Raw genomic sequence first — 16,860 nt, 5'->3', positions numbered from 1 at the left:
CCCGGGGTCTTGGGCCTCTGGGTCCATGGGTGGATCTGCTCGGGCGTGGACGGCTGCTGGCGGGGCCTGTGGGCTTGTCGCTGCGGCTCCCTGGGGCTTCTGCACTGTGGCTGCTGGGTGGTTCCCCTGGGACTATCCTGGGGTTCCTGTGCTTTGGGGGGCCTTTAGATGTCTGTGGCTCAGATCTCCTCAGTGTCCATCCAGGGACCATGGGGCAGGTCTGTGGGTCCTCACACTCGCTATTGCATATTTTTGTGGAGAAACCTTGTATACAAAAGCGCGTCCACACTCATACTCACAGGTGTTAAGCTTCAGGTGCTGACAGATACACAGATGTTCTAGATTGGGCTGCACCTCTCACTAAGTACATTTTACATTCATAAGTACCGTGTAATATTTTGTAAAAAAAAAACAGCTGCAGGTGTATAAGCCAACAGGGTGTGATCATTTATTCTCTTCATCCTTCTTTCTCTCCTCCACTCTTTCCTCCTTTTCTCCCCTTTTTCCGCCATCTCTCTCTTTTTCGAACTTATTTTTTCCTTTTCATTTCAGTCTCTGTGTCCGTAACAATTGAAATATTCCCAAAGAAGTTTATAATAAAATGTATTTTATAAATATCAAGCAGAGCTTTAAAGCATTAGCAGTGATGCTTGTGAAAGTAAATCTGTTGGCCAATTTCTTGGCACTCAGACAACAATTCTGAGCGCTACTCTGCCAGACAGGACACGGTAAAAAAAAATAAAAATAAGAAAAAGAAAAAAATAAGAAATAAAGCGACGAATAGAAAAAGTAAACTAACATATTTTTAAATAAATAAGCTATACAAAGTAAAATAATTTTTTTATTAAGTTTCTTATTACATTTTATGCCTAAAAATAATCACTTCTCTTAAAACTCTTCTAAATATCAACAGTCATTTAAATAACATTCACTGCTAGTCTTTCATCCCTTTTCATTATATTTTGGTGAAAAATCCCACGAATTGTCAAGGATAATAACGACTTTAAATGTCATTATACCTGATTCTTAGATGCATTCAGCATATTGTTAACTGATGCCTAACGTTCGTGTAATATTCTTAATAGTTTCCTGTAAATCGTACTAAACTCTTGACAATATTCATGCGAATCAAGATGAATATCATGGTTTATCTTTATCTATCGTAATTATCTATCTTTATCTGTGAACTGAATCTTATTGCGTCTCAGATTGGACCAGAATATTAGTAAAATTCCAAAAAATCCTCACAAATCCTAAAATTGAGCAATTCATGGCACTTTATGTTATTTGTGTTCTGTGCGGAATATCAGCATTAAACAGATTAGTCTAAGTGTTGGGATCTGGGTTGTGTTTGTGTATTTTTGTGCTTGCAACATGTGTTCAGTGTTTCAGATGGTGCTGGAGTTCTCAGGTGGGCTGGGTGACAGGTGCCACTTATCCTGCTGATTACTTGGAGGAGTACTAAAGCAGGAGACTGCCAGCACTTCGACGCCAGAGTATTTTGCCTTCAGTGGTAACAAGCTCAGCCAACACTAATTCTATGCTTTGTCCTTTGTTTCCAAGTAACTTTGTGTATGCTCCTTCGCAGGCTAAAAACCTGAATTTTGGATTTACTTCACTGAACACTGACTATGTGTCCGGAGGTTTCTGGATGATCAAGATTATCTATGTTCTGAGGACTCCGTTTCCTAACTACTGTTTCCATCTGGACTCAGACCAAGCTGGCGGTTTTCCTGCTTCCTCTGTTTCCTGGACCAAGACATAAGCGTACCCTGTCCTCTATCTGCACACTGAACTCACTCATGTAATCTCCAAGCTCACTTGAACAGCATCTAAGAAATCATCTGAACAAACTCAGCTTCGACAACCTAGATCCCGAATCCCTCTACCCCTGGCGACCTGACCGTTCCTACCTAGTAAGCCGTTCACTTGATTATCATAATTACTTGCCATTTCCTCTGTTGCATTTAGTTCCCTGTTTTCACCAGTTCTCTTCCGCTCTTTCCGTACAGTCGCTGATTCATCCGTTCACGTTTCCTGATTATTTGTGGCACAATAAAAACATTCTTCTGTATGTGGGTCAGAACTATTACGAAAATAATGACACTAAGGATGAATGTTTTGGCTCCAGAGACCTACTGGGCCTGTGTTGATTGAAATATGTGATGTAAGCTGGTCCTGGTCCATTTAGAGCTCTACAATTATGTACCAGTAACTTGTATACTGAAGTGAATAGGAAATCAGAGCCAGACCAGAATCTGTGTGACTTGTTTTAAACCGCCTGCAGATGCTCCAAAAGATGATTTGTTCAGGCAGGTGAAGAATTTCTTACAATAGTCAAGTCTTGACGAAATAAACACCAGAATAATATGTTTCATTTCTGATCCTGATACAGTGGAACTCAACAGCAACGTTCCTCAAGTGGTAAATGGATGTGTGAACCAAAGACTGGACTTGAGCATCTAAAGTAAAACCTGAGTTGGGATATATCCAAGGTTCCTGATTGAACTGAGAATAAGTGGCAAGAGGAACAAGAGTTTCCATTATCTGAGGTACAGTTTTATCTGAGGAAGAAAGGATTTGTTTGTTTTTTTCCTTAAAAGTCTCAATCATCCAACTTTTACATAGTTTTAGCAATTATGTAAGACATGTAGCTTAGAAACCTCATGAGAATAAAAAGTAGTATATATAGTGAAGATGGATAACATATGTTTTTCAGTCATTAAAATGTCTTTAAAATGTGGAAATTGCTGCCAAAGAAGAAGTGTGTACACCCAAAATAACAAAGCCCCCAAAAAACATAACCCTGAGGTTTACCATAAGAAAGAGGACTTGAGAAACACGTCATTTGAAGCAGCCGATCATGATACACCAGCCTGGATTTAACACATCTATTTTCTATTTTTCAATCGAGGTTCTTTTAACCCTTTATAATGATGTTCACCGTGAAAGATGGACTATACTGGCTGTTGAACGTTCCTGTCTGTCTCGGTCATGTGACCCATTTTGCACATTGTGCTTACAGAGCTGTCTGCAGATTGGATCTTCAAAGCAAAGCTATACATTTGTGAAGTCTCCACCATTTATAAAAAATGCATTGATGTAGGTAGGAAGGTTCTGTTATTAAAACAAAGAACAGATACTGAGGTGTCCTGAACAACTGAAATGAGTGGGACATGGTAGTAATACTAAAACAGAAAATGTAATACTAATTAAATCTAGATATTTTACTGCAACTTAAAGTATTCCAACAAAAGACTTTAGAGAAGATGAATGTTGGATTTGGTATCTACAATCATCTGAGCAATACTCGGGACAAAAAAACATCCAGACTGAGACAGGCCCAGTTTGAAATTGTATCAATACCTCTCACAAAACTCCTGTTTAAAACACAGAAAAGCCTTTAAACAGGAAACCCTTAAAATGGAACTGCTGGACAGCATTTAAAAGGAGAAATAGTCCAGAGTTTGATCCTAAATTGAGAGATAAATTCTGTAAGAGGATAAAGAGTCTACATACACTTCACCAGATCAGGTGCTGCAAGCTCAAGGTTTTTTCAGGCCTGGAGGACAACTGACTAAAAACCCACAAAAGATTTATTTTTTTCAGAACTGCACCAATAACTTTCATTTCTCTGGTAATTATTTTCTAACTAATAGATGACTGTAGAGAAATCTATTTTTTATTTCAAGGCTGTGCAGTTCGTCTTCCTAATTGGACAGTTTCCCAAGGTGATCTACTAGTTGCAAAAACAGAGACCTGGGTCACCTTTTTAAAAAGTGACACAGATAGAGAGGATAAAGGTCATACAGACAGTAAGCGCTCAAGGTGACATAGAGTAGTTATTTTCACAATGTCAGAACTTTGTTTAAAAAAGTTTTTTCTCTTCTCTGTTCTAACACAGCTCTTGAAAACACATAAAAAATAGGAATATAAAGAATTGATGGATTGAATAAAGGAAAAAATAATGCATGAAGAGATAGACAATGCTAGGCTGGAAGCAAGAAGCCGGTTCAAACAAATATAAAATCAGAAATGTCCACTCACACAAACATAACAGAGCACAAAGTCTAAGTAAGTCCAGCCGCAACACATCCTGCCATGAACCAGGACCATATCATGGCAGTAACGAGACAACGATGCAACAGCCAAGAGAGAACCAGGATTCAACCAATCAGTGCCTGCATGTGTGCTGGCAGGCAGTAACTCTCACTAAAAATACAACACAGGATCTTGTTCTGCTTTTTTACGGACCACGGTGACTATGAATCAAACAATATATGTGCCTTTAATGGATAAATAGTTTTTTCTCTGACAGATCAAAATAGCCCAAGCTGGGAAATACAGAGTTTTCACACAGTGTAACTTTTAAAATTCCCTACTTTTGTAAACAAACACATATGTTTTATTAACAATAAATGCCTGGACATCCCATTTGAACCTGGATCAGCTGTTTCCAGACTGATCTCTCAATAGGCCTTAGTGTATAAATAAAGTTTTCCAAATTAAATATGGAAGTGTTCAACACTTTTTGGCGTTCTTAAAGTACCCTTTTTCCCTTACATACAGGCACTTGCTTAATTATACATCTCTCTTAAAATATTTTACAAATTGTCACACTACAACATCAGACTTCAGCATAAAAAATGGGATTTTGTGTGATAGCCAAACACAAAATAGCACATAAATGTGAATTGACAGTAAAATTATAAATATTTTTCAAACGTTTTGAAAAGTAAGAAATCTAAAAAAATGTGGCTTGTATTTTATTCAGCCCTTCTTGAGCCAGTACTTTGTAGAATCACCGTTTCCCTACAATTACACCTGCAAGTATTTTAGGGGATGTCTCGTTGCACATGGATAGATTTGAGAGGTTTCTTATTTGCAGAACAGTTCCAGTTCAGTCAGTTTGGATGGAGAGCATCGGTAGACATCAGTTTTCTTAACTGGATTTAGCTCTTGGTTTCTAAAGTGCTCTCCGATCCCCTGAGTATGCTGTTCTAAACCAGGGGTGGGCAAACTTTTTGACTCGTGGGCCACAATGGGTTCTAAAATTTGACTGAGGGGCTGGGCCAGGAGCAGATGGATGTAGTATTTGTGTGAACTAATTTAAAAGCCATAACATTAAAAAGGTTTAGTCCTTTAATAGATAGTAAAGCATGCATATGCAAGGCTTTTTGTTCAAATTATTTTCCAAATGCATTTTTTTCACAACACAATAGAGAAACGCATGTTTGGTGGGGCAGATTAAAAACCCAAAAGGGCTGTTTATGGCCCGCGGGCCGTAGTTTGCTCATGCCTGTTCTAAACCATTCCCCTAATTCTGGCTGTGTGTTTACAGTCGTGGTCCTGCATGTTTTCTCTCAGGACTGGCCTGAATTTTTCTCCATTAATCTCCACATCAACTTTGACCACGTCTCTGTGATGCCGCCACTCATTTATCTCTAAGGGGATGGTGTGATCAGGGTGATGTGCACTTAAGTTTGCGCCACACATAGCGTTTTGCATGTAGGCTAAGAACTGTAGTCTTCTCTAACCTGGACACCTTCTTTCACATACTTGCTGTGTCTCCTACATGGCTTGTGAAGAGCATTACTGATACTTGTCCTATCAAATCATTCTCTCAGCCTGGCTATGAATCTCTGCAGCTCTGCCAGAGTTACCATGGGCCTCTTGGCTTCCTCTGATTTAAGCTTTTAGGTGGACACCCATGTCATGTCAGGTTTATCAGCTGTGCCATGCTCTTTCCCTTTTTGAGACGAGATGTTTAATGTTTGGATATTTTTATAAGCCAACACTTCAACTTAGGTGAAAATGTGGACATTCAATTGTTTTCCATAACCCATCTTTCTTTTTTCACACATATTCAGGGATGATAATATTAAAAGCAAATGTCATACCTCTCAAAACTGCATAGGATATTTTACTGCAAATAATAATGATCAAAGTCAAAGAGTTAAGATTTTATTATACTGTATATGAAGCATTTAACTCCACTGACACAATCAGATTTACCCATATTTGTGGTCCATTATGTTCTAGTTTTTAGTAATAAAATGTCTAATATTTTGGCTTGATTTCTACTCTCGGGTACTTCTTTTAGATTACCAACTTTGACAACACGACAACCACAAAATGCTGTCTGTATATTAAATACAGATAGTTTTTTGTTCAATACTTATGTATAAGAATACCAGAAAACACTGAGGAAATATTTTCTGGGGGCTTTAGTCCCTCTTCTCTGTTTCTCTGGTTTCTGTTAACAATCTGATTAATTTCCAGGCGGTCTGGCTGCTAATTGGATTTCTGTGGTTTCAAACCGACCAATCACCACTGAGAGCCGTCAGTCAAACTGCTTCCTGTATGTGTGACCTGCTGATGTGTTCGGTGCTGATTATCCACCGAGAATGTTGAGATATGTTCCTTTTTCTTTTCAGGCTTGGCTGATTGCAATTTTTTTGCTTATTTTGTTCTCATCTAATTGTTCTGAGAGAAGGAGATTTTAATCCCATTTACTGTGTTGTGTTTGTTTTATTAGCTCAATACAGTAAACGTGTTTAATTCATTAACATGAAGATAACTGTAGTTTTAATAAAGCTATGGATGCAGAAACATGCACAAGTGCTACTCAGTGTAATTATTTACAGTAGATTTATGATATCTCACGGGCTTCATTTGGGCGAATGTCTGATATGGGTTAGGTAGGATCTGACCCACATCTAAATGTCAGAAACCTTTCTTTTATTTATTTAAAGAAAGAAACATGGCACATTAGATTGTGTACAAATACTTTACTGTCATGTTCAAAATTTACCATTTTAAGGGACAAGGGAAATTCTATTGTCAAAATATTTATGGAAAAGTTCAGCACACTCAGTGCTAAAAGCACTGTGGTCCAAAAAGCTCCAAAGGTCTGATTTAAAATCAATCCGCTGCTAAACTGTTCTATATCGACACAAAACCGCTTCATTTCTTCTGTTTATGGAGCCTTTTTACGCCTCGTTGATTCATCTGGTATTTTCCCAAGGAATTAAACTGTTCCACATTTTGTTACAACCACAAACTTCAATGTATTTTACTGGGACTTCAGTGCATATTTGTGAAGTAAAAAAATAAATAATACATGGGTTTTGTTGCTTTTTCCATACATACATATTATTAGTATTGAGCCCCTTTGTGCTCATGCCCTGAAAAAACCTAGTTCAACCAAATGCCCTCAAAACTCACCTAAGTAATACTTAGAATCCAGCTGTGCTTAATTTATTTAAGTTTAAATGCAGCTGTTCTGTGAAGGTCTCAGAGGTTTGTTGGAGAACGTTAGAGTACAAACATCATCATGAAGACCAAGGAACACAGCAGACAGGTGAGGGAGAAAGATGTTGAGATGTTTAAGGCAGAGTTGGGTTATAAAACAAAATCCCAAGCTTTGAACAACTCACAGATGGATTGCAAACTAACTGTCAAGCCAGAAAAAACAACCATTATGCAAAGAAGGCCAATAGTGACTCAGGAGGAGCTGCAGAGATCCACAGCTCAGGTGGGAGAATGTGTTCACAGAGCTTTTTAGTCCTTCATTTCACAAATCTGCCCTTTATGGACAAGTGGCAAGGAAAATATTGTTGTAAAAAAAGTCATATCCTGTTCAGTTTGCCACAAGTCAAAATGCTGTAGTCAAGGGAGACTTTTTGACCTATATGCAAAACGCTTTGTTTGGCAACAACTTAACACTGACCACACCATCCTTATGATGAAACATGATGGTGGCAGTATAACACCGTGGGGATGCTTTTCTTTCGTAGGAACAAGAAAGCTGCTCAGAGGTGATGCAAACCATGGACAGAGCTAAATGTAAGGCAATCCTGGAAGAAAATCTGTTAGAGGCTGCAAACAACTTGAGACTAGGGTGGAGGTTCACCTTCTAGCAGAACAACTTCCCAAAACATACAGCCAGAGTTACATTAGAATGGTTCCGATCAAAGCTGTGCTGTGTGTTGGAATACCACCGCAGAAGTCAAGATCTTGATCCAACTGGGCATCTGCAGACAAACTTAAAGACTGATCTTCACAGACGCTCTCCATTTATTCTAACTGAACTAGAACTGTTTTGCAAAGAATGGACAAAAATATCTGTTTCATAAAGTGCAAACCTGGTAGAGACATACCCAAACAAGACTTGGAAATGTAATTACAGCAAAGGATGGTTCTACAAAGCTGTGCCTCAGGGTGAGCTGAACATACCTTGCTTGTACTGCACAATCAGTAAAATGCAATGAAGTCTGAGGTTGTTACATGGCAAAATGTAAAGAAAACATTAAAAGGGTGTAAAGACTTTAGCAAGACACCTGCACAGAGTATGATCATATAGTAGACAGAAACCGAGTGCAAAAGTAGAAGTCTAAAGAACAACTTAGAATGACCTTAAATAGCCCTGGAGAACAGGTCCCACTTTCAAATGAGACCCAGTGTCTCAGTGAGACTCAATTGAGTAAATAAAGATTATTAATAATCGAAAAACAAAACAGTGAAAAAAATGACAAGATTACAGGTCTGGCTGCTTGGAAGCCACATTTATAAAATCGCAGGAAGGCTCAAGACTTTCTTTGCAGCAGCGTATTAAACAAAAATGTTGTACCTTCACTGAGCAGCAGCTGCAGCTTTCCCCTCTCCAGCTCCAGACTAATTCCCAATCCATCCTGCCCTTCGACATGCAGCAGTGTCCCAGAATTCCTCAGGGTTTTGAACTTCAGGGAGACGACCTGTTTTGACCCCCGCCTTGGAGACGGACCCGGCCGGTACGTCAAGCTGCTGCTGCCGTCAAAGCTCACCACATCGGAGGCTGAGAATGAAAACAGCAGAAACATCTTCAGCTACAGCAGCTTCACTGCAGTGTTCATGCAGTCCATGTAGCATCTGTGTCACTGTGTGATTCTCAGCACTTACACTAGCATTGTACTTAGCTTGTTACTGGGTTACAAAATGGTTTTGCGTTTATGAAGCACTTTCGCTGCCGGTGTCCCCTGCTGGCTGGAAATTTAGACTGAGGTGAGCCAAACGATGTAAGTGGTAAAGAATGGACTGTTTTAAAAAGAGCAGCTGCTGAGCTCAGGATCAGTTTCCTCTTCAGCTGTACAACTAATTTCCCATTCTCTTTTTTAATGAAGTTGGCAAGTCTTTGACCTCACTTAGCTTGCAGTAATGTGCTTATTGCACTGTACACTGCATTTCCTGCTGATTACAGAGCAGCAAGCCGAATCTTCGACTTACCAACTCATCCTTTATGCAGAGCTGAAAACGCTGTTTCCAGTCTTCTTTATGTACAACCAAACATGTTTATTTAGCTCCAGATTATGTTTTATGCAACTGCAATAAGGCCCAACTCTGTAATTATTCCAAACAACAGATTTTTGGCTGGAACCCTGAGCACAGATCTCACTCTGTAAGTGTAGTTTCTGCGCTGGAGTGTGTTTTAAAACGAGATGGAAACACTGGATCATTAACTACACTGCTCAGCATCAGCAGGCATGTTCAGGACAGCTGGAATGAATAGTCGTGACTTCTATACTGAAACAAAACCTTTTCAGCAAAATGCAGTTACTCTGGTTTATTACTCAGAAACCAGAGGCGGAAACTACAAGTTGGGCAGGGGGTTTTTGGACCCCACCCAATCTGGAATCTAGATTGCCCCCCTAAATAAATCATTAGAGGAACCAACATTTTTAAGCAATATGAAATAAATAAACTCAAAAAGGGAAATTTGGCATTCATCTAGAAGAACAATGCATTCACACCTTGGCCCCCTCTTGCCATCTGAGGAGCTGTGTCTATTAAGCACCAATAACTGACCTCCAGTTAGTAATTACTTAAAACAAAAGACGTATCACATATTTTAAATTACCTCCACTTTTCAATAGAATGAAACACACAAACATCTGGAATCAGAAAGCATTTTATTAACCTCATTACTTTGTTTGAATAATAATAATAATGTTTCAACAGACTATGTATGCAATAAGGGCATCAACACAACTTGTATCAGGGTTTTGAGGACATACATTTTGCACCTACCACACAGCTACCAGAATCCTTTCTATTGTACTTTTGTATTTTAGGCATGATTCTGCTGCAGATGCTGCATGGTTCCCCCTGATGAAAATGTGTAAGGGGCCTTAAAATAAATAAATTTCTTACTGCAGAAGCACAAAAAAATTATTGAGGCTAACCCTGAAAATCCCTTTAAACCTGACATGGACACTTTTTTCTCCTAGCTACTCGTTAACATAGAAAAGACAAGAAAACATGCCATTCATGTAAATAAGATGTGTGCTGATCTTCTTAGGCTAGGAAATGACAATAACAAAATAACTACTCACCAAAGTGTGTCTATATCTACAGTCAAAGCAATAATTTGAAAACGTTTAAAACAACAACAACAGTGACAAAGAAGGCTGGATGAGAACCTAAGTGAACTGGGTTGGGAAAAGGGCGGAAAAAGCATCTTGGGACCAACAATCCTCCATAAAAACCATTAGATGCTAACTGGATGCCAAAAAGACCTTTTCAGTCCTACCAACCTTTAGTACTCACTTTAGTAAACTCTGCTGAGACCTTTACTGGAACCATCTGCTTAGGTCAAATGAGACTAGGACCATTTTCACACCTAGTTCGTCCACATTCCAAATTGGTTGATGAGTTTATAGCTTTTTCTGTTGGTTCGACTCCTTTTCGCACACAGAAAACTCCAAGCGAACCAAAACTTGTTGCCACAAACCACTCGAGAATGCTCAGTCTGTTTAATGGTCAGATGTGTCCAGGGCGGGAAAACCAAATGTGAATAAAGGAAGCAGATGCTCTGTTTCGAGCTGGTAGAAAACATGGATACCAAATGACTTTGATATCTTGAAAGTTGTAAAGGACTTTATACTTTACAAAAAAGATGCACCGCCATTGTTTATTTTGATTGCTCTATTGCATCACGCAGTGCAACACAAACCTGGCTAAGGGAAGACATTTGGATCAAGTTTGCAGCGTACACCTGGTAGTTGAGTCAGATCAAGGTTGGACAGCATAAGGTAGCGCTCTAGAGTTTGTTTTGAAATGTACCAAGACCACCTCCTGTACGGTTGCATTTAGGCTGTTTTGGTAACATCCTGATCAGTCACAATGCATGTTATTATCAGATATGATCACCAGGAGATATGATTTGATGACCAGGAGAACTTTGTTAGAGCACACGGTATCATGAGCAGAAATCTGGTGGCCAGAAAAAGCAGATCTGTACAAAAAGCAAGACCATAGCCTAGACCAGGGGTCTCCGGAGCCACAAGTGGCTCTTATGATCTTTAGGTGCCTTAGGTGTTTGAGTTTTTGGGTTTCTTTTGTGTCTCTGTTTTCTTCCCTGTCAATGTGTTAATTAGTCCCCCTTCCTCAGCTCTGTTTCCCATTATCCTCTGCTTGCTGACATCAACAATCAATGCCATTCTCCACACTTCCCTCAGTATATAAGCTCTCTGGATGTCATTACTCGTTGCTGGTTTCTTCCGTTAGATTGCCTTATGCTTCGTTGCCCTGTTTCTCTGCCCGTTGCTGTCTGTATTCTGACCTATATGCAATTCAGTCTACATATCAGTCCTTCACACCAGAAACATGACACTCTGGACCTTCCCCAATGGGTCTCAATGACTTTTGCTAAAAATGACAAGGAACTATCTAGTGTTTTTAAATATAGATTCATATCATGGAATAATTGCATTGGTTTTCCACAACAGAATGACTTTTAGATCTGTCTTGCCCATTCACTGCTGGAGATAGGCACCAGTTCCCCCGCGACCCACTATGGAATAAGCGGTAGAAAATGACTGACTGACTGACTAGGTTGGAAACTATGCTGTTTTTTTTACATAATTTTCCACAAATATCAACATCCCATAGTAGAAAATGTATCTATTCTCATTCATTATAAAACCTAAAAATAGAGGAAAATAGAATGGTTGTTCTTGTAAAACGACAACCATTTTCCTATAGTAATATATAAAAAAATCATAAAATGTCATTTTCAAAAGATCATAGAGCATTAGTGGCTCTAAATATGCCAGGATCTGTCTGTTAGGGTTGTGTTTGTTTTCATTTCCCTTAGATCTGGTTTCCTTTAGTTTTGTCATTCTGTCTGGTCCCTTGTATACCTTCGGTTCTGTGCTTATCTTGTTAATTGGTCACACTCCCTCTGTCTCCCTGCAGCCCTGATCCACACCTGTTCCAGATTCCTCCTGATTGCCTGTCTCTCTGCTCTTTTGTTCTCACTCAACTTGCCTTAGTTTCTAAGCTCTCTGTTTGCATTGTTCCTTACTGGTTCCTTCTGTTAATACCCTGTTATCATCCTCGTTACCTAGCCTGTGCCCTGGTCCGGTCCTGATTCCTTCCATGTCTGTTGTGAAGATTTTTTATGCATCTGCTTCCAACATGTTTATGTTTTTTCACCTGCCTGAGTCCCTGTGCCTGGTCTTTGGTAAGTTTATTTTTTCACTAAACCTTTTTTCAACTCCACTCAATCCTGCATTTGTGTCCTACCTCCAAAACTCATCATGACAAAATAGGTTTTATTTAGCTGGACTGACAGCAAAAATAGCTGTTTGGATTATAAATATTGCAGACCCCTGACCTACACCAACACAATGTTGTTCTGAGGAAAGATGAAAAAGACCATTCTTTCATGCTCCTCCAGCATTGTACTATCTCTTAATTTACATATTTTCTTTTTGCATCCAAGCATTTAAAACATTACAAAACTTCAGAGATCCAGATAAAAATTGCACTAATTTACCTCCCAGTATTGTTAGATAAATGGCACTGAGTTACTTTAATTCTTTTTTTATCACTTTCAAGGAGAAACAAAAAAGCTGTAGCATTTCCTGAAATGCTACAGCTTTTCAGGAAAATTCAGCAGGCAGCACTACAAAATGTCAGCATGAGGTCTTACTTCCCCCCTGCAGGTACAATTCTCTTCAGTGTTCAACGGGTGACAAAGAGGAACATCACCTTGAGCTGAGTGCTTGGCAGCAAACATAAACCTGGGGCTTTTCTACAAAGCAGGATTAAAGGCTCAGTGAAGTAACTTCATGTTCAGTGATGGGTTGTAAAGCCATAAAAGCTGGTTACTTCATACTTCTGTTCAAATGAAACCATAGATGGGTAAATTGCTCCTATTTGAATTTTTGTGCCAAGAGGTAAAACCATTGGAACAATCCATTTAGCATCCATCTGGATAACAATAACACTGTGTATTTAGAAGAACAATTTCATTAAATACATTTTACTCATGCTTTGATAATGAGAGCACCATTCATTAGATTAATTGATTTGTACATGCATTCGGTTGAAATCCTTTAGGTTGTGCATATTTGGTTCTAGCAGAATTGGCCGTGAATGGATGTTAGCAAAATCAGTTTTGTGCAGAAAGCCCAATAGGATTCATTGTGATGAGCTCAGAGGTAATGCTGTTAAAAGCTATAAATTGACAAAGAGGAAAATGATCCTAAACAGGCTGCAATACATTGCTAAATAATGTAGTGGTTAAAGTCAAGTCAGTTTGAGACTCACTGTAAGGACATCCGTAGGCCTCCAGACGAAGTCCGATCCGCCCGGTGGGATTCCAGTCCAGAGGAATGAGGCGGAGAAAGCGAGCCACTGCAGTCTGCTGTAGTTTGTACTGAACCACACTGTCTGCATTAGAGTTACCTGGAAAAGACTAAAAACACACAGATAGACACATTATACATGTATACATACAAAAACAATATCCTCACATAAGTTTAAAAATACAATGTCAACTACAATGCCTCCTGCTAATATTATCTGTCTTTCACCTATCTAGGTAATTGTTCCAGCTAGGAGAACCAGACATCTGTCTCATCCAGCCATATTCTCCAGTTCCTCAGAGCAGGGTGCCAATGTTCAGTCCACCGGAACCATCCAGCAACTAGATGCATCTCTTCTTCAACACAACTGAATCAAATGGCTGAATTCCCTCATCAGTAGGTCATTCAGCTCTGCAGAGACCTGGTAACGAGCAATTTATTTGATTCAGGTGTGAGAAACGTTGCATCCAAATGTTGCAGGACAGTAGCTCTCAAGGATTAAAGATGGGCATCCCTGTCACAGAGGATCCCAAGACCTTCCTACTCCAGAAATGATATCCCTTCAGAGAGTCTTGTGTGACCTTGGGTCACCTCCTAGTGAGACATGCCCTGAAAAACTCCAAATTGAGACACCAAGGATGCCTCCTGACTAGATGTCCAAACAATCTCAACCTCCGTTTGATGTAGAGGAGCAGTGGGTCTATTCCCACCTCTCCTAGGATTATTAAGTCCGACCACCCCAGAGAGGAATCTCATTTCGACGGTTTGTACCCAGGAATTATTTCTTTTGGCCATAGCAAATACTGAACGTAGATGCTAGAGGTACCAGTCAATCGAGTGCTTCTTCTTTATCTTTTTGACAAAGATAGTTCAGAGCAACATCCTTATTACTGCTAACAAAGCCCTGTTCCATCTATGCACCCGCTAACTCCATCCTGCATCTACTATGGAACACATCCCGATACTTGAACCGCTCTGCTTGAAGCAGACTCAGCCCCTACCCAGAGGAAACACTCTGCACATGTCCCGTTCAGCACCATGACATCTCATTCACTGGAACTGACTCATAGGCTGTCCACTTCACATCCAGCTGCAAACCACTCAAGTGAACACTGAAGATAATGGTTCCTAAACTAGACACCATCTTCTCCACAACTGTGCCTTAGCGATCCTGTCCATGAACATCTCAAACAAGATCAGAGACGAGGGGAAACCCTGATGGAGTCCTACCAATGGTGGAGAAAACCTCTTTGTGTCGAGTGATACAGAGACCGGGTAACCGACAGAAGAAGGCCCTGTTGTTTTAACTCCAACAGAATATTAGAGGATTATTATAAGATTATCCCATTTTTTTGCAATCAAAGTAGATGTCCCTAAGCTTTATCTGACTTTTAGTAAACTGAAAAAAGTGCATCAATGCAAATACCATTTGATTTCTGTTTGTAGACCAAATTATTTTGAAAGCCTTAGTTTAGATTCATTTAAAATGGGGGAGGGGTAAAAAGAAAACAGATTTTATTTGAGTATTTGACCTGATTGCTGATCAGAGGTTGGCATGGAAAAATTGTACTTTTGCTGAATATACCTTGAATGACAAAGTATATTTTATAAATAACCATCATTTATTTAGAAGTTCCTCAAACTAACAAAACTAGAGATTTCTGCTGATTGGTAAATGTACAGGGCTGCATGGTGGTGCAGTTAGTAGCACTGTTGCCTTGCAGCAAGAAGGTCATGGGTTCCACTCCTGGCCGGGTGGTTTTTCTGCATGGAGTTTGCATGTTCTCCCTGTGCATGCGTGGGTTCTCTCCAGCTTCCTCCCACAGTCCAAAGATATTCCTGTTAGGTTAACTGGTCTCTCTAAATAGCCCTTAGGTGTGTGAATGAGTGTGTGTTGCCCTGTGATGGACTGGCCACCTGTCCAAGGTGTACCCTGCCTCCTGCCCATAGACTGCTGGAGATGGGAAGCAGCTTCCTCGTGACCCACTATGGAAGAAGTAGTATAGAAAATGACTTACTGACTGGTAAATGTACAAATACTTGAGCTAGTTTCCTGGTTTTTTACTCATATGATGCTTGTAAAACTGCATGCCAAAACATTTCAAAAGGAATTGTAAACAGGAGTTAGAAACTAATCCCTGAATTTCTGGGCTGAATGCCTGATGGGTTGCTTTCAGGCTATTTCTTTCCTCATTCAGTCTCTTCCATCTGGCAATCTATCCTAATTGCTCACCTCCCTTGAGGTTGACATGCAGGTCAGCTAGCTCCCCCACTGCTGAATAAAAGCCTAAACAAATTAACCTATTTAATCCCCACATAATGACAGCAGAGCTGATTCATCTCATAATGAAGAGAATTTTACAGTGATAGCAAATAAATAAATTAGTTTTCAGTTAAAAGACTTCAAATCAGTTTGAGACACTTTTTTTTAAAATCACCAAATAAGTAAAATTATTCATTATAATCCAAACACATCTACCTTGACATCCATTGTGTAGAAACCACTGTGATTTCTTAATTTTCAAATCTGTTAAATGTGTAAAATTTATTTCATTTATCTGAAAATGCAGGGAACGAGCGAGTGTCTTCCGTCAACATTAGGAAGTTTAAGAAGTGGTGCTCCAGTACTCTTTATAAGGTGGGCTGTTGTGTTATGTTTTATTCTGTGTGTTGAATCAACTCCTATGAGTAAAAAGTAGAAATGCACAATATATCGTCTCGAAATTCTTCCACCAACATCAATGTGTGCAACATCACAATCACAAAGTGCTTTTTGGATGCAATGTTAGGCAGGTTAGTAAATTTCAAGGGGTGTGCATTAATGTTCTGTATGCTAATAATATATCTGTCCAGTGGGACAGACTATCACAGGCCTTGCTGCTCAAACTTGGTACAGATCTCAGTTGACAAAAAAAACGTTTTGCCAATTTGAAAAGTAAACCTTGACTAAATTGCTTTATAACTAGGATATAATTGTAATGGATCTGTTTGTATGATCTGATTGAACTGACTGTATGTCTGTAAATAAATAATTTTTATGGGTGTGTAAAGTGTCTTGAGACGTTATTTGTTGTCAATCGGCACTATAGTGCCATAATTGAAATAAAATTATGTGATGCAAATGTCTGCAGGTGTAACTACCCACTAGGGCTTGCTACGACTCTGTACAGACACCTATGTGCAGCCCAGATTTTTGTGATGGTACTGGCAGTGTGCAGCTGCTGTCAGA

The 16,860-nt window shown here is 39.4% G+C and overlaps 1 protein-coding gene and 1 long non-coding RNA gene across 6 annotated transcripts in view; one reads left to right on the top strand and one right to left on the bottom strand.

Annotated features, from left to right (window-relative positions):
- The window catches only part of LOC124869479 (contactin-associated protein-like 4), a 255,881-nt gene that overhangs the window by 95,060 nt on the left and 143,961 nt on the right, over positions 1-16,860 (bottom strand). For all 4 annotated transcript variants that reach the window (XM_047367336.1, XM_047367335.1, XM_047367337.1 and 1 more), the window contains 2 exons: positions 13,594-13,741; positions 8,633-8,836 (listed from right to left, as the gene is read on the bottom strand). In XM_047367336.1, the coding sequence (XP_047223292.1) occupies positions 8,633-8,836; positions 13,594-13,741 (352 nt within the window). The remainder of the gene's footprint in view (positions 1-8,632; positions 8,837-13,593; positions 13,742-16,860) is intronic.
- Positions 12,292-15,246, top strand: LOC124869480. 2 transcript variants are annotated; one of them, XR_007038599.1, is made up of 3 exons: positions 12,292-12,502; positions 13,611-13,772; positions 13,868-15,246. It is a non-coding gene; the product is annotated as an uncharacterized LOC124869480 (long non-coding RNA). The 2 variants fall into 2 exon arrangements; XR_007038598.1 differs by lacking the exon at positions 13,611-13,772.

Source organism: Girardinichthys multiradiatus, chromosome 6 (assembly GCF_021462225.1).
Source record: "Girardinichthys multiradiatus isolate DD_20200921_A chromosome 6, DD_fGirMul_XY1, whole genome shotgun sequence".
Taxonomy (NCBI): Eukaryota; Metazoa; Chordata; class Actinopteri; order Cyprinodontiformes; family Goodeidae; genus Girardinichthys; species Girardinichthys multiradiatus.
This window is presented reverse-complemented; position numbering and strand designations above follow the sequence as displayed.